At 44.5% G+C, this 26472-nt stretch overlaps 2 protein-coding genes across 2 annotated transcripts; one reads left to right on the forward strand and one right to left on the reverse strand.

The window, feature by feature from the left end:
• Positions 1-1524: 1524 nt before the first annotated feature.
• LOC137770624 (uncharacterized) lies at positions 1525-2904 on the reverse strand. The gene is made up of 2 exons (XM_068553409.1): positions 2396-2904; positions 1525-2111 (listed from the first exon to the last, which is right to left on the reverse strand). Exons 1-2 carry the CDS (start codon positions 2798-2800, stop codon positions 1662-1664), a joined length of 855 nt encoding a protein of 284 aa, XP_068409510.1. The 5' UTR covers positions 2801-2904; the 3' UTR covers positions 1525-1661.
• KLF9 (KLF transcription factor 9) lies at positions 2551-23837 on the forward strand. The gene is made up of 2 exons (XM_068553410.1): positions 2551-3303; positions 23324-23837. The coding sequence occupies exons 1-2, from the start codon at positions 2799-2801 to the stop codon at positions 23551-23553; spliced, it is 735 nt and encodes a 244-aa protein (XP_068409511.1). The 5' UTR covers positions 2551-2798; the 3' UTR covers positions 23554-23837.
• The last annotated feature ends 2635 nt before the right edge of the window (positions 23838-26472 follow it).

Consider the following 26472-nt stretch of genomic DNA (forward strand, 5'->3'; position numbering starts at 1 on the left):
GAGGGCAAGAAGTAAGTCTATATAGAAAAAAACCAAAAAACACAAAAACCTATGATGATTGACTTATTCAGGTTCCTGGATTACAATCTTCAAGGAAAGATACAAACTTTCCTTCTTTTCTGGAATAACCCCGATGTTAACTATAGGGCTTTCTGCTATCTGAAGGTGCCCACTGCAATGCCAGTTACAATGCAAATCTGAGAGACTGTATAGGCCGTGATCATGGGAGTCCTGGAGAGATCCTGCTGGTATTTGTGGTGGACCTTAAAGAGGCAAGCAAATGTGAAAGTTCTAACTGATCTTGTATCCTTGGGGACAGAGTTTGTCCCAGAAAAATCATGAAGTAGGCAGACTCCCTTGGGCTTCAGTGAATTCTTTTCTAAAATTAAGGGGATTGGAATACAAGAACTCTAAGATGGCTTCACTTTACATGTACCTACCACCTACCTTAGTAGAATGGTGATGATGATATTCTTAGTTGACCAGCACCCCCTTTCTAAACTTCCCTTTCCTGTGTAGTCACCTACTGCAGTATCTTTCTGTACCACTTTAAAAGCAAAGTCGAAATAAACTACCGTAGACTTTAAACTAGAAGAGTAAATTTGAGACCCTTCCTTTAGAGACCAGGAACCTGATGTAACTTTCCCAAACCTTAACAAAGGCTAATAGCCAGTGGGGGGTATGGTTAGACCTCACTGGATCTACATCACATAGAAACAGGTGTCCCTCACACCCACTTAGGAAAATAAATGTATTTTTAATCAATTCTGTGGATAGTACACCTCCTGGAAGAGACATTGGCCCTAGATTCTTTTATCAGCTATCAAGGTGAAAAACAACCCCATCATTCCTACAGAGGGAGAGGCAAACATAGTTAATCAGACTCTAAGAGTCATACTAATTGTTGATCAAGTAATGCCACAATATTCAATGGCTAAGGACCTCTGGCTGGTTCCAGTTCTTAAGAATCTGTTAAGCAGAGTTAATATTTCACAAAACCAAAGAGTTCAGTTGTGAAGCCCGAAGAGCTAGGAATCAGATTTATGTTTTCAATGGAGTTCTGTCACAAGTCACTTCCTTGCATCTCAGTCTTCAGATCTGTTAAGTGAGGGAAGGGATACACACCCTAACATCCCACAGGAGTCTGTGGAAAGAAAATGAGCTAAGAATGTTGTTGTTTTTAAAGTTTTAAAAGTTATGCAGGGATTTTTGTCTCCATTTATTTTAGAGAGGTTACAATAGCTTCAAAACAAAACGAAAATAGCTTCCTTAGAATAAATTGCACGAGGGAAGGAGAGGAATTGAGGTATCACAAAAGAAAAAATGAAGCGTTTCAAAGTAAGACTAGCCAGACAGAAGAAGGACTATGCTTTAAAACAGAACTTTTGTCAGCTCTGCATTTTTAAGTTGAATTAGTCATAGTTAATGTATTGGGTGGAAGAATTACTAAAAATCTGCCCCAAAGTATGCTGCATCCTGAAATGGAAAAACGAATTGATGCTTTGTCATTTGTGTTTATTCTTGAGCAACTTGGCCTGACATATTTAGTTGTTTTTTTAAAATTATTGACTCACTTTGCATTTATTTATCACCACTGCCCTCCCATACATATCTCGATTTTACCATCAGCAACACAAAGTACAAGGATGTGTTCAGTTTCACTACAGCTCTTCGCGTTTACAAGTGTGCAGCGCTGGCCTTCGGAATGCCCTTCTGATTGGCTGAGCCAATGTCAGTGACATCAACCAACTTACTTTTGATTGGAAGGCTGGTTGCTGGGACTGTAGCGTTTGCAGGAAGTCACTTAACTGTTTGCGAGCTGGAAAATGAAACTGAAGTTCTCTTTTGTCATAAGAAGGAACGCAACCGAGTAGGGAAGGTGTATCCCACACTCCGCAAGCTGGAACGTGAGCCAAGAGGCCTAGACCGGCTAAGGGATTGAGAGACACTCCCAAAGATGCGTGGCTGCTCCTTTCCAGCCTCCCGGCTGTTACCCTTTTAAATGTCGGCGTTCGAGGCTGTAGAGGTAGCACGAGGCATCGAAACAGAACTGTCGGATTGGCCGCACGCCTCAGTTCTAGACGCACCTCTCCACCGAAAGGCTGTTCTGACTGGCAGGGGAAGAAAGTAAACAGAGTTGAATCACCCTCCCCACTGGCCAATTGGAGGGGGTTTGGATTGTGACGTGATGGGATTCTGCGAAATTGTTACTGAGCGAGAGAATGCCGGAACGGTGCGGACCGGCAAGAGCAGGGGCTCAGAAGCCGTCAGTGGACTGGGGGAAAAGTGTCTCTTAGACCTGGCGCTTGGTCCGGCCCTTGCCACCCACGTCCGGGTGGTTGGGTGAATGTCCTGGGGCTTTGGCTCGACTGAAAAGGCGGCCGAGGGCGTGTACCTCTCTTGCAGTTTCCTCTCCCAGCGCCTCGGGGGCGTTTTCGGTCGAATAAACTTGCGACCGCCACGTGTGGCATCTTTCCAGGGGAGCCGGCTCGGAGCAGACTGTGCGCCCGTCGGGGGGATTGCGCCCGGCTCTGGGCACCGGAGGCGGCGAGAGGCGGCAGCGCGGCGCAGCCCAGGGCCGTGGATGCTGCGTGCGGAGGCGCTGCCGGTTACGTAAAGATGAGGGGCTGAGGTCGCCTCGGCGCTCCTGCGAGTCGGAAGCGCCCCGCGCCCCCGCCCCCTTGGCCGCTGCGCAGCGCTGCGCCGCGCTCATCGTCCGAGGCCAGGGCACGGCGAGCCGAACCTCCGCAGCCACCGCCAAGTTTGGCCGCGCCTCCGGGGCTGCTGTCGCCCGCACCATGTCCGCGGCCGCCTACATGGACTTCGTGGCTGCCCAGTGTCTGGTTTCCATTTCGAACCGCGCTGCGGTGCCGGAGCATGGGGGCTCTCCGGACGCCGAGCGGCTGCGACTACCTGAGCGCGAGGTGACCAAGGAGCATGGTGACCCGGGGGACACCTGGAAGGATTACTGCACGCTGGTCACCATCGCCAAGAGCTTGTTGGACCTGAACAAGTACCGACCCATCCAGACCCCCTCGGTGTGCAGCGACAGCCTGGAGAGTCCAGATGAGGATATGGGATCCGACAGCGACGTGACCACCGAATCTGGGTCGAGTCCTTCCCACAGCCCGGAGGAGAGACAGGATCCTGGCAGCGCGCCCAGCCCGCTCTCCCTCCTCCACCCTGGAGTGGCTGCGAAGGGGAAACACGCCTCCGAAAAGAGGCACAAGTGCCCCTACAGTGGCTGTGGGAAAGTCTATGGAAAATCCTCCCATCTCAAAGCCCATTACAGAGTGCATACAGGTTAGCGGCGTCTCCCTCTCCCACCCAACTCTCGGGTTAGTTAACCTTTGGCCGGGCAGCCTTCCTGGGCGTTAAAGGACACCACGCTCGGCCGAAAGGGTGCAAATACTTAGGATGAGATGCTGTTTAACTCTTTAAACTGATTGAACCGGGTAGAGACGGAAAGCTCACTCCTTAATCGTCCCCAGCCTCTAGAAGCCACGGAGAGCCTTAACCTGGCGGGCAGAGTGAGTGCCGAGTGCCAGCCGATGTGCGTGGCTTCATGGGGAGTGGTGCCGCCCCTCCCCTGTCCCGCCCCGCCCCCTCCCAGGACTCCCGCACTCGGCGACTCTGGGGCCACCCCACTTGGACAGACGCTGGCGGGGGGTTGGGGGGCACAGTCAAATGGCGTATCTTTTATTTTACTGTTTTGGGATTGCCGCGAAGTGGCCGAAACCTGGAGAGAAGCGGCGCACATTATATGGAACCTTTTAGGGATGACTAAGGGCTCGGTTAGCTGTATGCTTGCTACTTTTCAGGGCTTGCCAAGGTGGTTTTAAATTTGGCCAAGAATCCCCAGAGAGGTTTAAAATAACACTGCTTCAGGCAGCAGAGAAGTTTGATCAAGTGATGGTTGGTTAACTTCACAACTAGTTAGCCTTTTTAATGAGATTTCAGAGTGGATTTTTTCCCACGTGATTTAGGTCGCACCCTCCACCCTGAATAGAGCAGTTAGTGAGGAGGTGTGGTTCTTGACGGAGGTCAAGGCTGATAACAAACGTTGGGATGTTCTGGAGGCCCCGTGGAAGGGTCTCTCCCAGGGAGAGCCAAAGGCAGGGCTGATCAGATGCATGTGGCTGGTAAGACATCTGCAGTATAAAATGGGCTTTGGAGACTTATAGGAACCTTGGTCAGCCAATTCTGTTGGTTCTGTTTAACATATTCAGAAAAAGTTGGAAAGCATTCACACTTGACCATGCTGTCTCCCCATCTTTAGTAAGGTTCCTTTACAGCTGCTGTTCTGATAAGGAAGCACAGTGCTTGGTCCTCTCATGAACTCCTTTCCCTCTGTCCTATAACACTATGTTTAAGAGGAGCTTGTTGGAATTACTTGGAAAGTATTGTCGTTTTTTGGTGTAATTGTTGGTACTTTTAAGATGAGGCCCTGGGCCTGTGGTTTCAAAATGATCATTGGCTGGTTTGGTTTGGTTTTGCTTTTTTTTAAAAAGGCCACGTAACTGCATCTCATATTTTATTTCCTTTGGAAAGTGCTTCTTGTGGAGGTGGCTGCTGGCACAGGAGTAAAGCTGAATTTCCTCCTCGTGGTTAATGCAGAATCAGGTTCTGTTTGCGGCTGTCATCTAGGTTGCCATAAAACAGCACATTTTAAAGTTTGTGTCTGTTAGGTTGCTGTGCCTGGCTTGGGGGATGTGACCTTTAGCGTGGCTCCCAGGGTGAAGTAGGGGTATAATAACCAGAGGGTGTTACTCACCAACAGCTGCTGGGCGGGCCTGGCTGTGTCAGCCATGTTCCCGGAGTTCAGCTCACAGGGACACCCACTGCCACCTTGAGCAAAGGCACTTTCTCCTTCAGGGAGCTGCCCAGTTGTGCAGTTGGGGAGGCCTGTGGAGCTTCTCTGTGAGCTCCCTGAGTCTGTCCAACTCAGAAAAGCATTCTGGACCATTCTGCTGAGTGATTTTCTCAGGCATTTATAGCAATGGCTGCTTAGGTGTGCGTGGATGCATGCTGCTCTTTAATTCTCCATGAGGCAAGTCAGCTCGGTTGTTTCAGGAGAACCTTTTACACAGTCCAGAGTGGAAAACGAAGTGAAGTGTTAATCCCATTTTATATGCTACAGTCAGTCTTTTGAAACTAGTGATGTGGTAATTGCGGGTGTCTTATTTATGTTTGGGGGCTCTGTAATGCTAGGACATGGTTGGACAAAACCCTCAGCCTCTGTAAAGACTGTCAAAAGTGTACTCCTGCTAGAGAAGGTGTGTGCAAAGGATACTCTAAATAAGAGACTCGTAGGAGGCCTCATGCATTTGGAAGTTTCCGATTCAGCTTCCAGTTAGGTAGCATCTTGATTTTAAAAATTTTTTTTAATTTTTTAAATTTTTTGCTGGTATTAAACCCAGAAGATGGCCAAGAGATAGCAATTGGAATGTCTGTATTTTGTGAAGACTTTAAGAAGTAAAATTCCAGCCACACCCCCCCTGCCCAATGTGGCCCAACCAGAATCCCTCCTGCTGCTTGCTCCTCTCCTCCTAGAGCCTCATACAGCTGCCACTTTTATAGAACCAGTGGCTTTATTTATTTATTTATTTGTTTTGGCCACGCTGCGTGGCATGCGGGATCTTACTTCCCTGACCAGGGATCGAAGCGCAGAGTCTTAACCGCCGGACCACCTGGAAAGTCCCAGAACCAGTGGCTTTAGAAGTTGAGCCACTTAAACAAAATTGTGTTTAGTTCAGTGCAGTTATTTCTGGAGTATCCTAGGAGAAAAGACCCCTTTGAGGTGGACTGAGGTGGGTTCTCATTTGTCCTACTGTTTCCCAGTTGTGAGATGTTAACCTAGTTCCTTGAAGTCAGAGCTTGTAAACTAGAGGTCTGCTGCTGAATTTGCTTTGCTAATTTGTTTGGCTTGACCAGCACAGGGTTTGTAAAGATTTTGTTACTAACATGGAAAAATCAGGATTTCCACACAAACCCAGATTTCTGGCTTCTCTGGAAAAATCGAATGAACTGGCAATACTGGGTCTGAATTCCTGCCCAGCAACAATTGGCTTGAACTGACCGTTCTTTATATGAGGCAGTGTCCCTTATTTTAATCATTTACATGGTCTCTGTTGGCATTTAAGTTTGCAGTCTCTTCTCTATTTGAGCCTCAGTTTCTTAATCCACAAGATAGGGTACTATCTCTGAACTTGGATTCTTGTGCAAATATAATAATTTGTGTGTAATGGGCCGAGCTTAAAATCAGGAAACATAGGAGAAACTTATTTTTAAGTAGTACAGTACTTCACATTTTCTAATACTATGTTCAGTTTGTTTTTCTTCACCCTCTAGATCAGATATCTTCTCAGGTGATGTACCTATAAAATTTAAGCAGTGGATCCATGGTTAATCTGAAAAAAAGTACAAGGAATATGAGCTTTTCTGTCTCCAGACCTTTTGGACACTTTAGAGTGTATTTATTGTTTCTGATTAAGTATTAGACCCATTGGAATACTTTGCCTGAAAACACGTTGAGCTTATTATTTGAAAATGCAACCAACTTTAAGTTTATCTTGGCACACCCCACATCCACACGCCGCCCCCCACATCTGAGCACACACCCCAAATTGGCCTCCACAAACCCACACCCAAACCCACTGACTCCCCAGACCCTCTCCCACGTCCCCTCAGCCTCTCTAGGACCGTGAAAAGAAAAAAGAAAAAAGGATTAACCCAAGTTTCCTAACTTTGTGGTCACCCTGCACATGCACACAGGCACACCCACACACTCATACACACACGGGGGTATCTTTTGGAGAGGTAAACAACTGCATCCAAATTCCAGCTCAGAAGTCATCAGAACCAGCTGATGTAGAGTCACGCTAGGTTGCCATCGCAGTGATAGAAACCTTAGGCCTTATTTCCATGCCAGGTGCAATTTTACTATCTCTTTGGAGGGACTTAAATCAGCTGTCCCCAAATGGTGACAATGGGTTGAGCTTAAGGGCACTGCTTACAGGATTCTGAAAACCAGAAAGCCCTAAATCCCAATCATCACACCCCAGTTTTGTGGGAAAAATTTTAAAACAATGTATTTTTTTAATAGGGCAGAAGGAAGTTCATGAAAAACAAGGAGAGACAAGAGCTGCAAAAGCAGCCAACAGTGGCTGCTTCTGTTTCTCTTTGTCCTGTTTGAACATTTCTCTGGGCTACCTAGAATATCTGGTGGAGGGGACCTGGGTAGCTCCCACCAGGGAAGTTATCCTCCAAACAGGAAATAGATTTTTCTGGCCTCTCTAGGAACACCCATCACTGGCTAGCTCTCACTCAGGCGGATTTCCTTCCCTGAGACTAAAGTTTTAAAAGTTTGCTTATACAGGAGCCAGGCCTGCTCTGTGCCTCATGAACCCTTCTTCCTTAATTGCTACAAAAAGCTTTGGAGTCAACTTTTTGGTTCAGGAGAGTCTAGCACCATCAGAGGTATGAGGAGGACCCACTTCCATTACCCAGGAGGCAGGGGTTGAGGGACAGGGCAGGGTGTTGACATGGCCTCTGGGCAGCCCATTAATTAGCCCCTGCCCAGTCTTTCCCACTTGCTCTTCTTTTCATGAGTAGAAGGGAGGCCCTGTGCCTTGATCCTTAAGGAAACCTTCTCTCTGCCCCATTCTTCTTTCCATAATGCTCCCCAAAGTGATGTAGAGTGGTATTTCATAGCCTTACATGCTTCATCCAAGATATACTTACAATTAAGTCTGAGTGGGGCCTGCATAGATCATCGTTTTGCCACCTTTTCTTCCACTTTCTCTCCCCTAAGGAGATTAGCCATTTTTTCCCCTATAATTGTCCTCCCCGTGACATTTTAGTACCACAGATATACTGTAGAGCTGCTTATGTACTGTGCCCCTTTATAAGGTCACAAACCATTGTAATAACTAAGACTTTTATAACCTGCCAAAGATCCAGTCTTTGCCCTGTGGCGGCGATTTCACCCCCATCCCCATCCCCAGTGAGGCTGTCTAGACCCAGGCTCATGTATCCTGTCGGGGAAAAAATGAGAGCAAAGGACTGCAAACGGGCTCTAGCTGTGGAGGATGATAGTAGCCTAAGAATTGCAAGGATGTCCTGTAGGGTTTGTTTCTGGGTTTCAGACAAGAGGCTAGAGACTCCCTTGCTTCCAAGGAAAGATGGCCCACAGCTGCTTGAGCCCCAGCTCACTGCTGGAATCTCACCCTGGGGACTGAGGCCTGTGAGGGAGCCTAACAGCTTGTTATTCCTGGTCCTGGAGGTAGGAAGGACCAGTTGCTCCCTCCTCACTTTCCCCCCGTCCTTCATCATCCTGCATCTAGCTGCCCTAGCAAGACAAAGCAGGGTTGCCTTAGAAGAACTGCTGCTGCTGGCAGGATTACTGTCTCACAACAGAACATACAAGTGGAGTAGAATTACAGGGTAAAACCATTGTTTCCCGTGATTTTCCTCTCAAATCTGTGAGTGGTGAGAAGAGAGAGGGGAGGAATGCAAGTGGAGCCTGGGTCAGGGAGGGGGAGGTACTGGAGTCCATAGCGTGCTGTTTTGATGGTAACACCCCATTACCTTCAGACGCAAAGATGTAACCTGAGGGAAATCAGTTCTTGAGACTCTGAACATAAGGGTCAGATATACATCCCTGGCTCAATTGTTGACACTTATCCTAAGAACTAGTCATTCTGCAACGTCTGTGGGAAATTCCCCGATTGAACTTCCCAGGGAGAAACATTGTATGACATATTGGAAAGCGGCTTACAATGGTCTTCCTTAATAAGCTCATTGAGAAGAAAAGTGGGTGGGTGATTTCCCAGTATTCACTCGTTCAAGAGCCCCTAAAACAACCTGACGTCGTGCCCTGGTTAGAGTCGGATTTCTTGACCATCATTTTGATTTCTGAATGCCTTATGATCGTGAGCATACTTGATTTAAAAAAAAAAAAAGCCAGCTTTGTCAATTTTGTTAGTCTTGACTTCCAAAAATTTTTTCCAGTTTCTTTTTTAATTTTCTTTCCTCCTCTTGTCTGTTCTCAGGCTTGGAGAAAGAGCTTGCAGCATTCCAGGCCTCTGCTGCTAGAATCCTCCCCCACGTCCGACCCTCCCACCTTTTCCTAATGTTTCTCCAGCAAGCCGGGTGCCCACTGAAGAGCGTAAATTAGTGCCTAGTAATTGGTACAAAGGCACTTTCTGTTTCTATGCAACACATGCAAAAAGGAGGGGTAAAGGAAGGAGAAAAGCCCACAGACAGTTAAAAAGGGAAAGAAATAGGATCCTCTGCCGTGGTCTTTGAGCAGTCCTGTCTCTTGCTCTGCCCCACTTTTTGTTGGGAAGTTAGTCACAGGCCTAAGCCCAACTCAGAGCACTTGGTGGCAGCAGTTGTTAGTATCAAAAGAACAGAATTTGGAGGTTGGAAGTGACCTTGAGAGGTCATCACATCCATCATTTTGTCTGTAAAAAAGTGAATGCTTTTTTTTTTTTTTAACCCTCTCAGATAGATGAGGATTGTTCCATTGAGGCATTAGGGGTGCTCTGGAGGGTTTGGAAGCACACCACCAGGGTTCAAAGGCTGGCTCTCTGCCTTGGCAGGCACGTAACGTTGGGCAGAGCGTGGAAGCTACCAGAGCCTCAGTTTCCTCAGCAGCACAATGAGGACATGGGGTCCTTGGAAGTTGAAGTGCTCCAGGCCGGAGCTTAGCCAAATGGAGATCTTCCTTCACTGTGAATTCTTTGCAGTTCTTAGATTTGGATTCCTTTCCCCCATGGTCTCCTGAGGATTTCAATCTGGTTAACATTTTTTTGTTTTGTTTTAACCTTGGTTTAAAGAGCTGCTTTGCATTAACCAAATTAACGGAGTGAAGGGGCAGAGGTGGAGTCAGTCGGGGGACCTCTGCCCTTTTATTATGGGAGCAGCACCCTGAAACAGTCCAAGGCCATTGCTTGTGAGATTTCCTACTCCTCCCTTCCTGGAGCCCTCCCGAAACTTTAATACCTTTTTGGTGCATTAAGGCCAGGAGTAGACATTTGTCTTATCCCAGCCTCAAACAGTCCCCTCAGCAAATAATAGGACTAACGTTATTATTCATAGAGAATGCCTTTCCCACTAAGGGAGTGAGAGGCATCCATTTTTCATGCGCGGGATTTTCCAAGGCATCCTTTCCATTTGTGCTTAAAGCCCATGTTTACAATGGTGCACCCGCAGGCTTCCCTTGTAATCTCAGTTTGTCAGCCTTTCGAGTCCTGAGATGAGAATTGAACATCTGGATCTGAAATCTAAAGGTTCTAGAGCTGCAAGAACCAGTAAGCTCACCATCTAAGCCCAGGACCACTGGGCATTTGAATTTTTTTTTTTAACCAAAATTGAAAATGATCGCAAATTTGAACAGCAGAATGGAATTCAGCCCTGATTGAGCCCCCTTTTTTTTTTTAAAGTGAGGACTTTATTTAAATAGATTAAACTAAAGAGATGGGAGCTTAAGTCATACAAAATTAATGACAAGGATTTGAAAAGCAGGCAGCAGTATTTTGTATTAAACAAAGTGTGAACGTTTTTCCATGGCAAGTCTCCGTTGTTTTAGAAGTGCCTCCCAGAGGACCTGACTTGAACCGAAGTGGGGCAGTGAGGCAGGCAATAGACAAAAGCACAAAAATTCTACCTGAGAATTATGGACATTTAAGAACTGGAAGGAATCTTACAGATCCTCTTTCATCAAAGAGATGGAGGTTTCACCATCTCTCCCTTCCAGGGAGCCAGCTTTGATGAGACGGAGGCAGTCAGAAAAGAAGAGTAAGGCCTGTGAGAAGGAAACCATCCCACCCTAAGGAACTTGAATATGAGGGGTCTCCAGAGAGGTCTCTACCTTCAGCAGGGAGGCAGTAGGTAGAGCCAGTAGAACACGGGCTTAGGGGTCCCTCAGACCTGTGTTTGAATCCTGCCTCTGCCACTTTCTAATTATGAGAACTCTCTGAGCCTCAGTTTTCCCATCTGTAAAATGGAGTTCAGTAATTATATATTCATAGAGTTTTTATGAAACTTAGTTCAGATGAGGTATTTAATGCATTTAGCACAGTGTCTCCGTATACTAAGTATTACAATTAAAAATAATCTACATGTGTTGGCCAGAAGCCCTTGAGGTGCTTAGAATTTTTGTTTACAGTTCCACATTAATCCAGCAGCAGCTCATTCATTTAAATAATACTTGTTATTGAGTAACTGTTACATGCAAAGAGCTGTGCTAGATGTTGACAGCAGGTACTGTGAATGTTGTGGATAATAATAGTGTTGGTAGTAATAATAGTTATAAATTATTAATACTAGTAATAATGCTATTAATAGTGATACTAATGAAGCATCCAGCATGTATTACACTCCAAGTTCCAAGCCAAATGGTTTACACACATTGTTACATTTAAACTCCCAGAAGTCCTATGCGATAGGAAGGTACTCTTATTCTCATTTTATAGGAGGAATTGGAGTTAGTTAACTTAGTCCAAGGTTACTCTGAAGTTTTCCTAGTATGTTTCTAGGTGCTTGGAGTTGCACCATGAATGGTTGTTGACGAGGACTCCTTGGGTTTTTGCCAGTGGTAAGAGACCCTGTGTTTTGCATGGCTCTCTTGGATTTGGCCCCAAAGCCACCATTGTCTCTACTCTTGGGTTCTAGCTCTGGCTTCTGGTTTGTTTTTATGAAGCTTGGTGAGGAATACCTTCAGAAATCATGAACCTGGCCAAACCTATCCTGTATTTTCCAGTAGCTATCCAGAACCTTCATCCTTCCAATTGAAAAAGATCCCAGTTGTGGGTCCACAGCTGTTTTAATCAAGCCTCTTGGTTGTAAGGAACAGAACCCAAACTTGGACTGGCTTAGTAAAAATGAGAACTTTATAGGTTGCCATTTCCACCACCTTTGGGGTAGCTCTGGTGTTAGGGATCTCTGGATACAAGTGGTCAGTGCCTTCCTCTCTCCCTGGCCCAGCCTTGCTCTCCTCTGCTTTGGCTTCATTCACCGGCAGGCTGTCTCTGAAGGGTGGTAAGATAGCTGCCAGCAGTTCGGACTCCCATCCTGCTAATTCAGCAAGCCCTGTGGAAAGACAGTTCCCCTTTCCTAATGATTCCAGCAAAAGTCCCAGGCTTCAAGCTTCAGAACACAGAATTTTGTGCCTGTCCCTGAACTCAGTCACTGTGGCACAGCTGGGTCACATCCAACCTCTGGGCCTGGGGTGTGGGGTCGCCCGTCTGGAATTACGTAAACTCAGAGTGAGGAAGGAATGGTTTCCAAAAGGAAATTCAAGGTGTGCTGTTTATTACCCCAAAGAGGCAATAGGTGCCAGACAGGCAAAACCAACAGCTGTTCATTCGATCCACCCATTTAGAACTACAGACAGGATATTCCCAAAAGCAGAGTTTGACAAAATGAGAGACAGGTTGGTATGACAGTAATTTTTCTCATTTTTCTCCCCTTTGAAGAGAAAGAGCTCTGAACTCTCTCTGGAGTTCAACCTATAAGATAACTGTATACTAAATGGTCTTTGTAGAAGATAGATTATTTCAACACGTATTTCTTATGGTCAGGCTCAGCCCCATAGGCCCTGCTCAGTGGATGTTCTAGAAGCCAGTACCCAAAGCCTCACACGGAACACGTATAGCGGCAACAATGTGATCAGCGGCACCGTTCACTTGGTCTTAATTCCAGCCGTCTGACTGTTTTAATGCCCAGAGAAATGACTTGTGTTTACGTGTACATTTGTCACCCTGTGTGCTGATAGAGAGGCCTTGCCTTTACAAAGACGGGCTGTTTGTATGGTGGTTCCCACTGGGATTCAGAAATCTACCCGGTGTACATGATGCCCAGCAAAAACACCGCAATAAATCGTAAGAGGCAAAAATTAGATCTTAAAAATAACTTAAAAAAACATACAAAAATGACTTAAATCCCTACGCTGTCATAATTCTACAGTAGTTTTGTACCATTGCTGTTTTAATGAAAATAAGCAGAATGACAACCAAACAGCTGCTTTCCCTCTTGGGTGTTGCAATTCATACCCACGGCCAGCCACAAGATGCCTGTCTGCTGAGCATTACCCACCGAAGCGGGGGTTCCCAGTGTGAAAGAGACACAGGCTGCACCTCTGACCTGAGTCATTTTTTCCCAGTGCCCTGCTTGCTCCCAAACTTCAAAGCGCTGTCCAGGAACGCCTGCCCCAGGAGGGCTGGGGGAGTCAGGCAGGGGCTGTTGGGTAAGAGCTGGACAGCTCAGCCCTGCCGTTCTTCGTGGTCTTTGGTGACAAACACCAGACTGTATGAATCAGTGGCTCACTCTGTAAAAGCTGGAAAAATGATGTGAGGATGGCGCACGTGGCGTGTGTGAGTAGGATCTGTGGTCGTCGCAGCCTTACTGTCGTGCCAGCCGTGTACAGAGGCTGAGCCCAGAGAGAAACAGCTGGAAACCTGATGCTGGAGCAGCGCCACTAGTCACTCTGGGTCACTGCCGTGAGTGCCGTGACCTGGGTGGCAGGTAGAGGAGGCATGCACTAACCAGACGACAGTCTCCTGTGTTTTCCTGGTTTGCTCATTGTCTTTTCCGAGCCAAAGAGGACTGAGTTCTCTTGAGCCCCCCTGCCCTCCCCACCATTTCTGCTGTTGGTGGACAAACTTCGTCTTGGCAATTTGGGGCCTCTCGGTCTCTTTTGTGTTCAGTTTTATTCTCCTTTGGGTACATAGTCACAAAATCGGAGTTCTCTCTGTCTCTCCTTTTGCCTTTCTTTCTCCTGGGAGTGATCTGCTTAGTAGGCAGGAGCCTCATCTCTTCTTCCGGCATCATGGAAGGGCTGTCCATGTTGCGTGCCATCCTCTGACCTTGCTGGTCTCCCCCAGGGTGTCATATACCAGCTTGGGTCCTGGTCCTCACATGCGACATTAGGAGGGGTGGAAACTTAGGCAGACACTTGAGACCCCTTTCTCAGCGTGGCTACCCAACTCCTCAGGTGCCCTGGTGTGTGTGGCGACTTCCCTAGAGAGGCTCAGACAGGCTCCAGGCATGCCGTGGGCCAGGCAGCAGTGGTCGCGCCTCTGGGACTGCCCAAGACTGCTTCTAATAGGAGAGTCCAGAACGCTTGCACTTCTCAGACCTCTGCATCTGTTCCCTAAACACAGCTCCTCCAATTTCTCTCCCTGTAGCTCAGGTGTTGCTACGAAGCTCTGGCAAATTAAGAGAATTTGAGGATTTCAGGGTCTGCTTTACATTTTTAAAACTCTATTTTGAAACCTCAAGCTTAGCAGCAACTTACTCGTTTTAAACTGTCTCTTCCCTCCCCGAGGCAATGCATCTGGAAAGGAGGGCCTGGGAGTAAGAGGATTAGAAAAACACAGGAAAAAGGCTGTCTCTACATTTAGTTAAGGTCTGTGTTCTGCTCTCACCTCTAACCTTGTTCTGTGCTCAGAACTGAAGCAAGAATTTGAAAACCGGTTCTAAGGATGTCCTTGGGCGAGTCATTGGCTCTCTGAGTTGGCTTCATCTGAAACAGGATGGGTTTGAATTAGGTGGTCATAAAAATAACCCAGAATGCAAAGATTCAAAGAATCTACGTTCTCAGCATAGCTTTGCCCTCAAGCTTACATATCCTGTTCAATGTTTAGTGCCTAGTAGGTTATTTATTTACTATTTCTCTTTTCCACAAAGAACTGGGCAGAGGCAGTACAGGCTGGGGTGGGAGGAAGAATGCAGTCGTGGGGATTGGCTAATCTGGGCCTGGACCTAGGTGTGTGGACGTGGGGAGGTCACATCACCTCTCTGCCATTTCAGAGTTGCTGAGCTGGGGGCCAGGTAATGGAGACATCAAGGCATAATGATATATTTCTTGCTGGGTTGAGAACCTAAAGAGTCAAGACTCTATTGTCTGTCATCTTCATTTCTGAGGTCCTGGCACATGTGCCACCTCACAGATCAGTTGAGGTTGGGAATGTGCAAGCAATATTCGGACAGGCTTGCTTCCAAATAGCTAGGCACCAGCTTCCAGTGAGGAAGTACTGCATGACAGATGTTACAGACACCCACTTCCCAGTTCAGAACCTCAAGTATGGAGACAGGCTGCTTTCCACAGATAACCACAGGGACCAGGAAGTAAAATCTCACATCCAAACTCTATAGTGACTCTGTTGTATCAACAAATGAAATATAAAAGGAAACCAAATCACAAGAAGGATTCAGAGAGAGAGGCCAGGAGCAAACCATAATGTGATGGGATGGCATTCAGGCAGGATTCTTCTAAAGCTATCAAGAATTTTTATCTTTTTAGGACATCTACCTGTGTAGGTAGTAGCAACATTTCTGGCGAACAGGAGGCTTTTAATTTCTTGATTTTTGAGTTTGATATTAATTGGAACGATTTATGCAGGGAAATGTAGAATTGGCTGTACCCAGACGATGCAAGTGTATGGGTGCTTCTGCACTTGGGTGTGGAAGTGAAGAACAGTAAAGCAAAGCTCACATCTTGTACCTGCAAGTTAGCATGGCTCTCCCATGGGGAATGAGGACCGATGATAACGGACAATGGGGTGTCAATGGCTTCCGGTTGCGGCAGTTGTGCGGGCTGGTGCTCCACCAGGAACACTGCACTGGGCTCTGGGCTTTGTGTGTCTGCGCCTCTTTCTCCCCCTGCCATCACTGCCTGTGTCACTTGGTATCTGAAGGGAGATTCCTGTCTCTTCTCACGGGCCATTTTCCTTTCGCATACGGAAAAAGGAGAGGAGGAGGTGGGGGAGGAGTGAGAAAACACATGTAGTTTACTCTGAAAGTTTCTCACTTTCTCACAGTTTGAGAAGGAAGCAGAAGGATTCTTTGCCTTTCTTTGGTCTTGGACCCTGGAGTCTATTTCTCAATAGAGTGTAAACCACCCACCCCTCGAATGGAATAGGATCTTGATCAACCCATTGGTGGAAAAATTTGAACTCATGTGCATCATCGTTACCTTTGTTTTGTGTAAGACTTTTCTGACTTCTCATTATAAAAGAAATTTGTACTCGCTTAAAAAAATCAGAAAACATAGGGGAAAATTACAAAAAGAAGTAGAGGTTATCCCCTCACCTGTAGATAAATATTGTTCGTATTTTGCATATATTCTTCCAGGGTTTTTCCTCTCCTTAGATGTTCACACACATACACAGCAGATCATGCACTGCTCTTTTCACTTAGCCGTGTATTGCTAACATCTTCTGTATAGAATAATCTAGTACCTTTTTAACAGGCACATATTATTCCACTGTATGGAACGCTGAAGTATTAAACCAGTTCTTTATTGTTAGACATTTAGGTTGTTACCGAGTTTTACCTTTTATAAACAATGCTGGTATCCTTGTATATTTTTGTGTTGCCCCCTAATTGTTACCACAAATAATTCCTGGACAAATGTATTGCCAGGTGATCCTGGAACAATTATAATTTCCACCCATGCCTATTTCCTCATGCCACCATCAATGATAGGTATATGAACATACTTTTTAACACTTTTACCAGCCTGATGTGTATTTCATTGGTGTCTTGATTGGCATGTTTTGATTACTTATGAGATTGACTATATTTTCATATATTTATTAATTGGCTGTTGGTATTTCTTATTTTATAGATTACTTATTTGCATCCTTGCCCAATTTTATGAAGTTGGGCTATTCATTTTGATTTGCTAGTGTCCTTTCTGTACCACAGATTTTAACCTTTTGTCATAGGCTGCAATTTCCTTTATTCGTTCACTGTTTTAGTTCTTAAATTTTTTTACTTACATGTGCGTGCGTGTGTGTGTGTGTGTGTGTGTGTGTGTGTATGTATATGTATCTTACCATGCAGAAGTTTAACATTTTTAAGTATTTTAAAACTATCCTTCAAATAGGATACTGCCTTTGATTTCATGTTTAGGAAGTCTCTCCCTATTCCAGGATTCTAAAAATATTCACCTATATTTTCTTTTACCTTTATGGTTTTATTTTTTACATTTACGTGTACAGTAAATGTAAAAAATTCCATTTGGAATTTAAGTGTAAGGTATAAGGGTAGGAATCCAGATTTAATTTTTTTTTTTTTTTACCAGATATCTATGCCATTTATTGAATTAAACATTCTTTTCTTCACTGATTTGAAATGCCCATCCCTATAGTCCTGGGTTTATCTTCAGACTTGACTCTGCTCCACTGATTTGTCTTTTCCTGTGCTGGTATCACACTATCTTAATTTTTGCAGCTTTAATCATACATTTTAATAACTGGTATTGCAAGCGCTCATTTATTATTGTTCTATTCCAGAATTTTCTTGGCAAGTTGAGCGTATTTATTCTTCCCAATGAACTTTAAAATAATTTTGTCAAGTTCAAGAAAAAAGAATGTCTATGGTGTGTGTTAATTTCATAGATGAATTTGTACAGAATTGCCATATTCAGAACACTGGGTCTTATCATCCAAGAACATGGGAAATGTCCCATTTATTCATTTCCTTTCATATCGTAGTTTTATGATTTTCTTCATGCAGGTCCTGAATTTTATTGGTAGGCTTACCCTGACTGACTGTGGTTACCATATAAGAAAACCATTGTTCTTTTGTATATTTACACCTATGAATGCATTTTTTTCTCCAATTTTTTTATTGAAGTATAGGTGATTTACAGTGCTGTGCCAATCTCTGCTCTGTGTTTTTAATTTTTGTTGTCTTAGACTTTCCAAATAGGAAGTTGTATCAGTTGCAAGTAATTCTTATTTTGCCTCCTCCTTCCCACAATTTACTTCTTAATTTGTTACTTACTTGCAGTCACTAGCATTTCCTGAACAGCATTAAATAGCTATAATGATTGGGGCAGGAGTCCATTCCTGCCTTGAGCTTGACCTCAGTGGGAATGCTGCCTTCATTTTACTATTGACCCTGCTGGGGAAAGGTTTGAATCTATATTTTCTATCCTGTTAAGGAACTATTTTGTTTTCCTAAAAGCTTTTATTAGGGATGGATGTTGAATTTTATCAGATATTGTTCTGCATTTATAAAGGCAAGATATGAGTGTGGGTGGGGGTGAATTTAACCTATTAAATGACGTGTAATATCATTATGATTTTCCAATATCAAATTATCCTTTTATCTCTGGAATCCTAGTTGCTTTTTTGTAATTAAGAAAAACACTATTTTTCCTCAAGAAACAGCCTTGATTTTGTACATCTGTGCGAAGCTATGATTATTAATTGACATTTTTAGAGTTCTATTTTGAAAAGGAGGCCCAATTCCCTTAGATTTGTTTTACTAGATTGGGTTACTTACTTCTGCTCAAAGCAGTGGAAGCTTCAGAGTTGGTATTTTTAACCCTCTTAAACCCAATTAAGTTTAGCCCATTTGGGGCTCTTCCGTGGAATTGTGGGAGGGGAAGAGAGAGAATCAGAGGGGGGAGGGGGAGGGTCTAGACCCTAGGCCAAGACTGCAATGGCTGTCCATCTGAGCTCTGGGGAGCTTGGACAGGGCTGGATATATCCAGTTAGCAGTCCCCGTACTTGTCCTCGTTCTCCCTCTATATGAAAAACTCACCACTGTTCATTTCATGACTTTACCGAAAAGAATAAGCTTCACTTGACATCATCAACTAATCACCGGCTAGGGTGGAGGCTCCTTAAAAGCAATGAGCCATCAAGTTAGCGAGTGCATAGCCAGAAGGCCCCCCCCTCCACTTCTCTTGAACCCACTGGAGACCCAGGAGAGTTCTGGAGACCTGACCTGTCTCTGCAAAGAAAGCCTTTTACACGTTTGATGCAGTGTTCAGTAGCCGTTTTGATCCAGTGTGTTTTATACTCAGAGCTGAGTCTGTCAGTGAGAGGCGCTGAGCTTGTTGCTGAAGGGGAAGGGAAGTGGTATATAAATAATGAGAATGCACAGAAACTTGTGCTGTTACCAGCTCTGCTCCAGTAAAGCAGACTTTATTGTGTCACTGCTTCTGGGTGTGTTTTCCTGTGAAGGCCAGAAATAAAGCACAAGTACATGTCTGTTCTTTTTTATTTATTTTTTTCCCCCAGGAGGATGGTAACTCTCTCATTAATACGAAAGACAAGTTTAAATATTCCTTAATTGATAGTTGCTTTACCATATGATTTGTTCTGTATAAAGAAGGTTAACCATTCTTTTGGGGGCCTTAGCCTTGAGCTAAAGGAAGGGCCTGACTTGATTTACCCTCGGCTGCAGGATGAAGAGCAAATCCCAGCCCTCTTAAGCCCTCTCTTTTCCACTCTGCACATCATCTCTGGTCCCATTCAGCCTGAAAATCTCTTCCCTCTCTACATATGATTTCCCCATTCCATACTTTGTTAGGTTCAAAACACGTATCTTTTTCTAGATACCTTAATATGTGTCTATCATTAACTAACATGTGGAAATGCATCCTATTGTAGGTTGTACGCAAACTCTCCACTGGGTTAAAGAGGTGGATGATTTCAAAGGGCTGCAAATTGCAAATCCCCAAGAAGAATCCAGGTCCCCTGAACACACACTGCTTGGCTGGCACGGTGTTTCATCAGGTGTTGAATTTGAATGCCTTTATGTGTGGAGAGCACTCCCCAGTTGGCCCCAGATTCCTCTGCAATCCATGGTCTAATATACTTGGCATTTCACCCACTTTTATTATGTGTCTGGCTCCTATAGACATTTGGATTTACAAATTCTGGTGTACACTAGATAGAAATTCAGGCCTGCAGATTGAGATCAGGGGTCAGCCAACTTTCTATAAAGGACCAGATAGTAAATATTTTAGGTTTTGTGGTCCGTACGATCTCTTATCACTACTCAACACTGCTGTTGTAGTGAAAAGGCAGCCATAGGTAATACATAAACAATGAGTATGATTGTGTTCCAATGCATCTCTGTATGCGGACATGAAAACCTGAATTTCATATAACTTTCTCCTGCCACAAAATATATTACTGTTCGATTTTTTTCAACCATTTGGTAAAAACTAAGTATAGGAATGGTGTTTATTCCAGCAGGTGAGATTTGACCTATGGTCCATAGTTTGCTAACCCCTGATTTAGATCATTGACCAAAAGCCCCTAATGCTTTTCCAAAGGATCCGAGAAAACTCAAAATGATCCTAGAGCTTTTAGACCAGCAACTCACTTCCAAGTAGATCTATTTTTAAACGCTTGGAAACTGTAAGCTTGAATTATACACGTTATATGAATCTAACAAAGGCTACTGTTGGCTCTTATTTGCTCTGGGCTCTGTGGGTGGCCCTGTCGTCTCTGAAGCACTCAGGGAAAAGGATGCTAAGTCAATGACAGCACCTGGATTAGAAGCAATGAGAACAATCACATGACAACTATGAGGGGCAGTGAAGAGAGTGTAGCCATAAGCTAGACCGAAAGTGAATCCAATGGGAATGGACCCTGATTACACTTGAAATCTTTGTAAATCATAAGCGTAAATACTTAATAGCTCTCCAGTACATGCAGCTGATTCAGGCTTCATGACGATTTTCCACTGGCTATCACTTCCATCTTGTTGAAACAAGGGGTGCCTTATTTCTTTTCCAGTCTTAGCACACAGTAGAGTGGTCTTCTGACCCATTTTTCCCACAATGGACACAGATCCGTTCAAATAAATTAATCTCCCCTCATGAGTCGCTTGAAAGAAACATGTGCCAGTGAATAACTAAACCACATCACCACTCCTTCAAGGAAACCGCCTCTGATGGGTGTTTGTCCTAACAAGTGTTGAGAAAACACGGAACTTCTCCTTGTCATCGCTCTCCTCCCCACCAAATCATCAAGCAGTGGAGAGAGGGCTCCAGGAAAGGGACAACAGACAGGGGTTTTTGGTCTGTTTTTTTTTTTTTTTTTTTACAACTTATCACGCTATGAATTCTAACGCTTCATTATATTTTTTAACATAACATGTTTAAAGAACACTTCTCCCATAGATTCTTCGTTTGGGTTAGTGAGGACTTGGCTGCAGTCTGATTCAGAAATAGCCCGGAAATATTCCTGTGATCTGGGAACTTCTGAGCAGGATTTGGTCCCCTGCGCGACCTGGAAGATGAACACACACGCACAGAGTTGAGGCATTTACTAAATGCTTGACAGACAGGTAGCACGGAGGTCAGACGGGACGTTGTCCTTGCCCAGGGAAGCTCAACCTTGTTGGGTTATGATAGCCTGCATTTCGCCTTTTGCTCAGAAGTTCTGCTGAACTGGGTAAAAATGCTTTTTAATCCAACAGAAGTTGCAAAAGTGTAGTTTTCAACTCCATGTCATTGGATTTTTCAGAGGGTTCAGTCTGAAGCTCTTCTTTTCCCCTCTCTCTCTCTCTTTTTGGCCCTGCTGGAGACTCTGAGCGTCCTCGTTCATCATACGTCTTGGGTAGGGCTCAGGATTCACTGGCTTGCTATTGCCTTTTGCTGCTGTGACTTTTCAGCTTAGAGCTCAGCGAGGAAGTATTTATACTTAGACCTGTGTATAGTGAATCTGTTTATACAAATTTGTTTTGCCCACATCAGGTTTCCCATAAGAACAGGTAGGTTGTACATGGCGTGATGGCCATACCTCTGCTTAGAGAACAGCAAATAAAACCTTAGTCACGAAGGTGATAGAGGTATTTTGTTGTTATTATCTTTATTTTCACATCTCTGGCACAGGTTAGGAGAAGCTGGGGGAAAAGAATCATTTTTGGATGACTCAGATGCACCACGCTGGGCAGCTCCCAGCCCTTTGAGCCTCTCTCTGGGTTCCAGGAAGGTGGGGACAGGAGTGAGAAAAGATTCACTCCTCACACCTACCTAAGGAGTGTCTGGAGAGTTCTGTGGAAACCAGAGTCTGTGCCCTGAGTCTGTGAAGCAGCTGCTTTGGGCTGTGCTTGGAAAGGTGTGAGGAGTAGGCAGGCAGGTGCTCAGAGCTGGGGGGTGGTGACAGTCACTCACAAGAAGAGCAAGCAAGACTCTGATCTTAAGCAGCTCTTTCTGCCTGTCTGCTTGTGTGTGTCCTGCCCAACAAACATGGACACAGACTCTCCCCTGCCAATCCAGGGGTCAGGAGGCCCCCAGTGCTGGCCTGATCGTGTCTGGAGGGCGGGGCTTAGCTGCGTTTTAAGTGGGACAGGGAGGCAATAGCGTGCATCTGAGGAGAGCAACCGTATGGGAGGGATGTGGAAACCCTGACAAGTGTTAAGCCTCATCTGTAAAATGGGCCGCCTCCGTGGGGTGTCCTGTAAGAAGTCAGTGAGATAATGCATGTGAAACCCTTAGTGCTGTGCCTGCGCTTATGTTATTTTAGAATAATGTGAGTTCTTCTTTTATGAGAAATATGGAAGAAACTGGGATTGTTTCAACTAGACCAGAAAAGATTAGAGAATGGCGTGATAGCAGTCTTCAGATAGTTAAGGGATTATTAGGTGGCAGAGGGAAAAAACTAATTTTTAGTGTTAAGACAATATAACTTACAACATGGCCTTCGCAGGAAGGCAGGTTTCACATCAATAAGAGTGTTTATTACAGGGATGCTCAGAAACAAGCAGGCTTCCTCGGCAGGTAAGGGGCTCTGCCGCCGGAATTGCTCAGGCAGAGGCTGGGTGGCCAAACATTCAGGAGCTTAAGGGGAGATGCCTGCCTCTGGTGGGAGGTCGGTTGGATTAGATGCCCCAGTTCTCTTCCATCTGTACGATGCCAGGAAATTTAGCAAAGGACTAAGGTTTTTGACACCTCGGAGAGAACTCGTGAAACCAGCAACCGCGTAGACAAAAACTGGAAAATATAGTTTCCAAGGCTCTTGGGGATCCATTGGGTACAAATAGCAAGCTCATTTACCTAGAGAAGACGATTCTCAGCAATTTCTTCGTGGTATTACTTTGTTAGGGCTGCCATGACAAAGTACCACAGACTGGGTGGCTTAAACAACAGAAATTTATCTCTCACCGTTTTGGAGGCTGGGAGTCCAAGCTTAAGATGTTGGCAGAGTCAGTTTCTTCTGAGGCCCGTCTCCCTGGCTTGTAGCTGGCCATCTTCTCCCAGCAGCTTCACACAGCCTTTCCCCTGCGAGTCTGTGACCTAATCTCTTCTTATAAAGATACCAGTCATTCGATTACATGACCTCATGTAACCGTAATCACCTCTTTAAAGACCCTATCTCCAAATACAGCCACATTCTGAGGTACTGGGGGTTAGAACTTCAGCCTGTGACTGGGGGGCACACAATTCAGCCCAGAACACAAAGGAGTTATTTTCTGAGTCATGGGGATGGTTGACCAGGACCAGCCTGGAGAATTTCAGTTACACGTTCTTTAACCTGTATCCCTGATTCTCTTCTCTTAGGTGAACGGCCCTTTCCCTGCACGTGGCCAGACTGCCTTAAAAAGTTTTCTCGCTCCGACGAGCTGACCCGCCACTACCGGACCCACACGGGGGAGAAGCAGTTCCGCTGTCCGCTGTGTGAGAAGCGCTTCATGAGGAGCGACCACCTGACCAAGCACGCCCGGCGGCACACGGAGTTCCACCCCAGCATGATCAAGCGATCCAAAAAGGCGCTGGCCAACCCTTTGTGAGGTGCTGCCCACCAAGCCAGGGAGGGACGGACCCGGAAGGACGAACTACTCCCAGCGAACAGACAGACAGGTGGGAACCACGGCCCAGAAGAGGCGCGCTGCCAGCACAGGAAGTCGCTGTTCTTTGGTCACTAGTCTAATTTTCCTCTCCCTGCGTTGTTTTTAAAAAGCACATTGTAGCCTAAGATCAAAGTCAACACTTGGTCCCCCTTGCAGAGGCAACTCTGAACCGTCTCTGACTGTTGGAGGGAAGACAAATGCTTTTTTTTTTTTTTTTTTTTCCTCTCCTTAATTTTCTTTTGGGGGGGGGGTGGAGGGGTGGCAGGTGTGGGGAGGGGGTTAAAGCCAAGACTGGGGTAGAATTTTAAAGATTCAACACTGGTGTACATATGTCTGACTGGGTGAGTTGACTTGTAGCATCACGCAGTGATTCTGGGCCCTTTCTGCTTGCTCTCTCTCAGAATTGTTTTCTTACCTTTTAATGTAATGACGAGTGTGCTTCAGTTTCTTTAGCAAAACCACTCTCTTGAATCACGTTACCTTTTGAGATACGAAACGCCATAGCACAGCTGTCTTTATGCAAGCAAGAGCACATCTACTCCAGCATGATCTGTCATCTAAAGACTTGAAAACAAAAAAGTTACTTATAGCCAATGGGTAAGCAGTATGAATTTATACTAATCAAGACACACCTTTGAAAGGTTACTGTAAGTACAGAACTTTCAAACCTTGCTTTGTATGAATTGTACTTTTTGAACATAAGCTGCACTTTTATTTTCTAACGCAGAGGATGAATAAGTTAAATACATGCTTTAAGGATAGAAGCAGACATTCTGTTTGGAACCACGTTATAATCTGCTTATTTTACAGTATACACATTTCCCTATGAAATCATGGCAGAGATGTGAGGGCAGAATATATACAACAGATGCTGAAGGAGAAGGAGGGTAGTATATATATTTTTTAATTTAAAAAAGAACAGACAATTTTAACTCTATTAACTTTTCCAAAATTTCCTATCCTTTTAATTAACCTCTTCTTATTGTACCATAATGCCACGAAGGGCGAGGGCTTTGACTCTGTTGGGTTTTATTTGAATGGGTGCATAACAGTAACTAGCTCTGGAAACGTTCATTCTTCGGGGAAAAGGTTTGTCGGTTACCTTCCCATGTTCCTACAGAACCCCCAATAACAGGTGCAAGAGTTACATAAAAGGAAAAGGGAGCTGAAATGTGAAAAGAAAAATAACATACCCCTATAAGTAGTGAGCGCTAAGGGAAGATACCACGATGATTTCAGAGGAGACTGTGCAAAATCATCCCTTTTGGAGAAGGAAGGCACATGGAACATAGAGGAATGAAAACACAACACTGTATCTTTTATATCAGTAGCCTCACCACTATAAGATCTCCTATCCAGGGGTCTAAAATGGCCTCAACCACTATATGCATAGTATACCATTTACCTGAAAACTTAATTTTGGCCTTTACGTGGTCAGAAAAATGAACCGAGTTTTCATCGTTGAGAAGAAACCTCAAATAGGGGAGTCAGCAGTGATCATGGGGGAAATGTTTACATATTCTTCTTTTTCATCAGAAACAACGTTTTCTGACAATTTTATCTGATATTTAAAACAGGGAGTTATGGTGCACTCTAGTTTATACGTGTGCTATGAGACGTGTTGTGTAAACCTGGGGTGAATTCATCATTTCACCTGACACATGCTTGTTTCCAGTTCAGAACCAGTGTGGGCTCCTGCAGCAGGCATGGGTCACAGCTGACTCCAACTTCCAATACAGTAGCCATCACTAGCACGGTGTTTTTCTTTTGTTTGTTTAACCAGCGTAGTTGTATCAGTAGTTCTGGAAAGAGAACTGCTTTTAACATTAGGGACTGGGAGCAGTCCATGGGATAAAAAGGAAAGTGTTTTCTCACGGGAAAACATGTCAGGAAAAATAAAGAACACTTTCTACCTCTGTTTCAGATTTTTGAAACGCTTATTTTAAACCAAATTTTAATTTCTGTGTCCAAAATAAGTTTTAAGGACATCTGTTCTTCCATACGAAATAGGTTAGGCTGCCTGTTTCTTACTGAACTCACGGAATGGTTCTGCTTGTGATCCTCTGCATGCTGCCTTTTAGTGAGTGAGGAGTTTGGCGTTGCCTAGCAACCCACTAACTTGTACAAACTCATCTTTCCCTCACAGAACGAAATGAAGGAAAACCAAGCAAAGTCAGTGAAAGACAATCTTTGTAGTTTCAGGAGTAAATCTACATGTGGCTTTTGTCCAGCACTTCGATGGATGTAAATGCAGCAACTTGTTTTAAAAAAAAATGCACAATTTACTTCCCCAAAAGAGTTGCTACTTGCCTTTTCAAGTCGTTGAAGAACACACATTTGATATTCTCTTATATGTTATAGTAACATAACGTATAAACTCAAGGCTTTTTATTCCTTGTGATAAATCCTGTTTTAAAATGTCACAAAACAGGAACCAGCATTCTAATTAGATTTACTCTATCAAGATATGGTTCAAATAGGACTACTAGAGTTCGTTGAACACTAAAACTATGAAACAATTACTTTTTATATTAAAAAGACCATGGATTTAACTTAAAAAAATCCAAATGGAGGATAGTAATTTTTGTTTACTTTTTTAACCAAACTGAATTTTTTGCAAGACTATTGCAGGTGTTTCAAAAGAAAGAAAAATTGTTTTATCTAATACTGTAAGTAGCTGTCATATTCTGGAAAATTTAATAGTTTTAGAGTTAAGATAACTCCTCTCCTTGGTTAGGGAAGAAGAAAGCCCTTCACCACTGTGGAACGATGCCGTGGCTTTAAGGTGTAGCCCTACATCATGCTTCTTTTGAGAATTATATTTGGTATAGTTATAATTACAGAAACTGACTCGTTGTC

This window comes from Eschrichtius robustus, chromosome 10, assembly GCF_028021215.1.
Source record: "Eschrichtius robustus isolate mEscRob2 chromosome 10, mEscRob2.pri, whole genome shotgun sequence".
NCBI lineage: Eukaryota > Metazoa > Chordata > Mammalia > Artiodactyla > Eschrichtiidae > Eschrichtius > Eschrichtius robustus.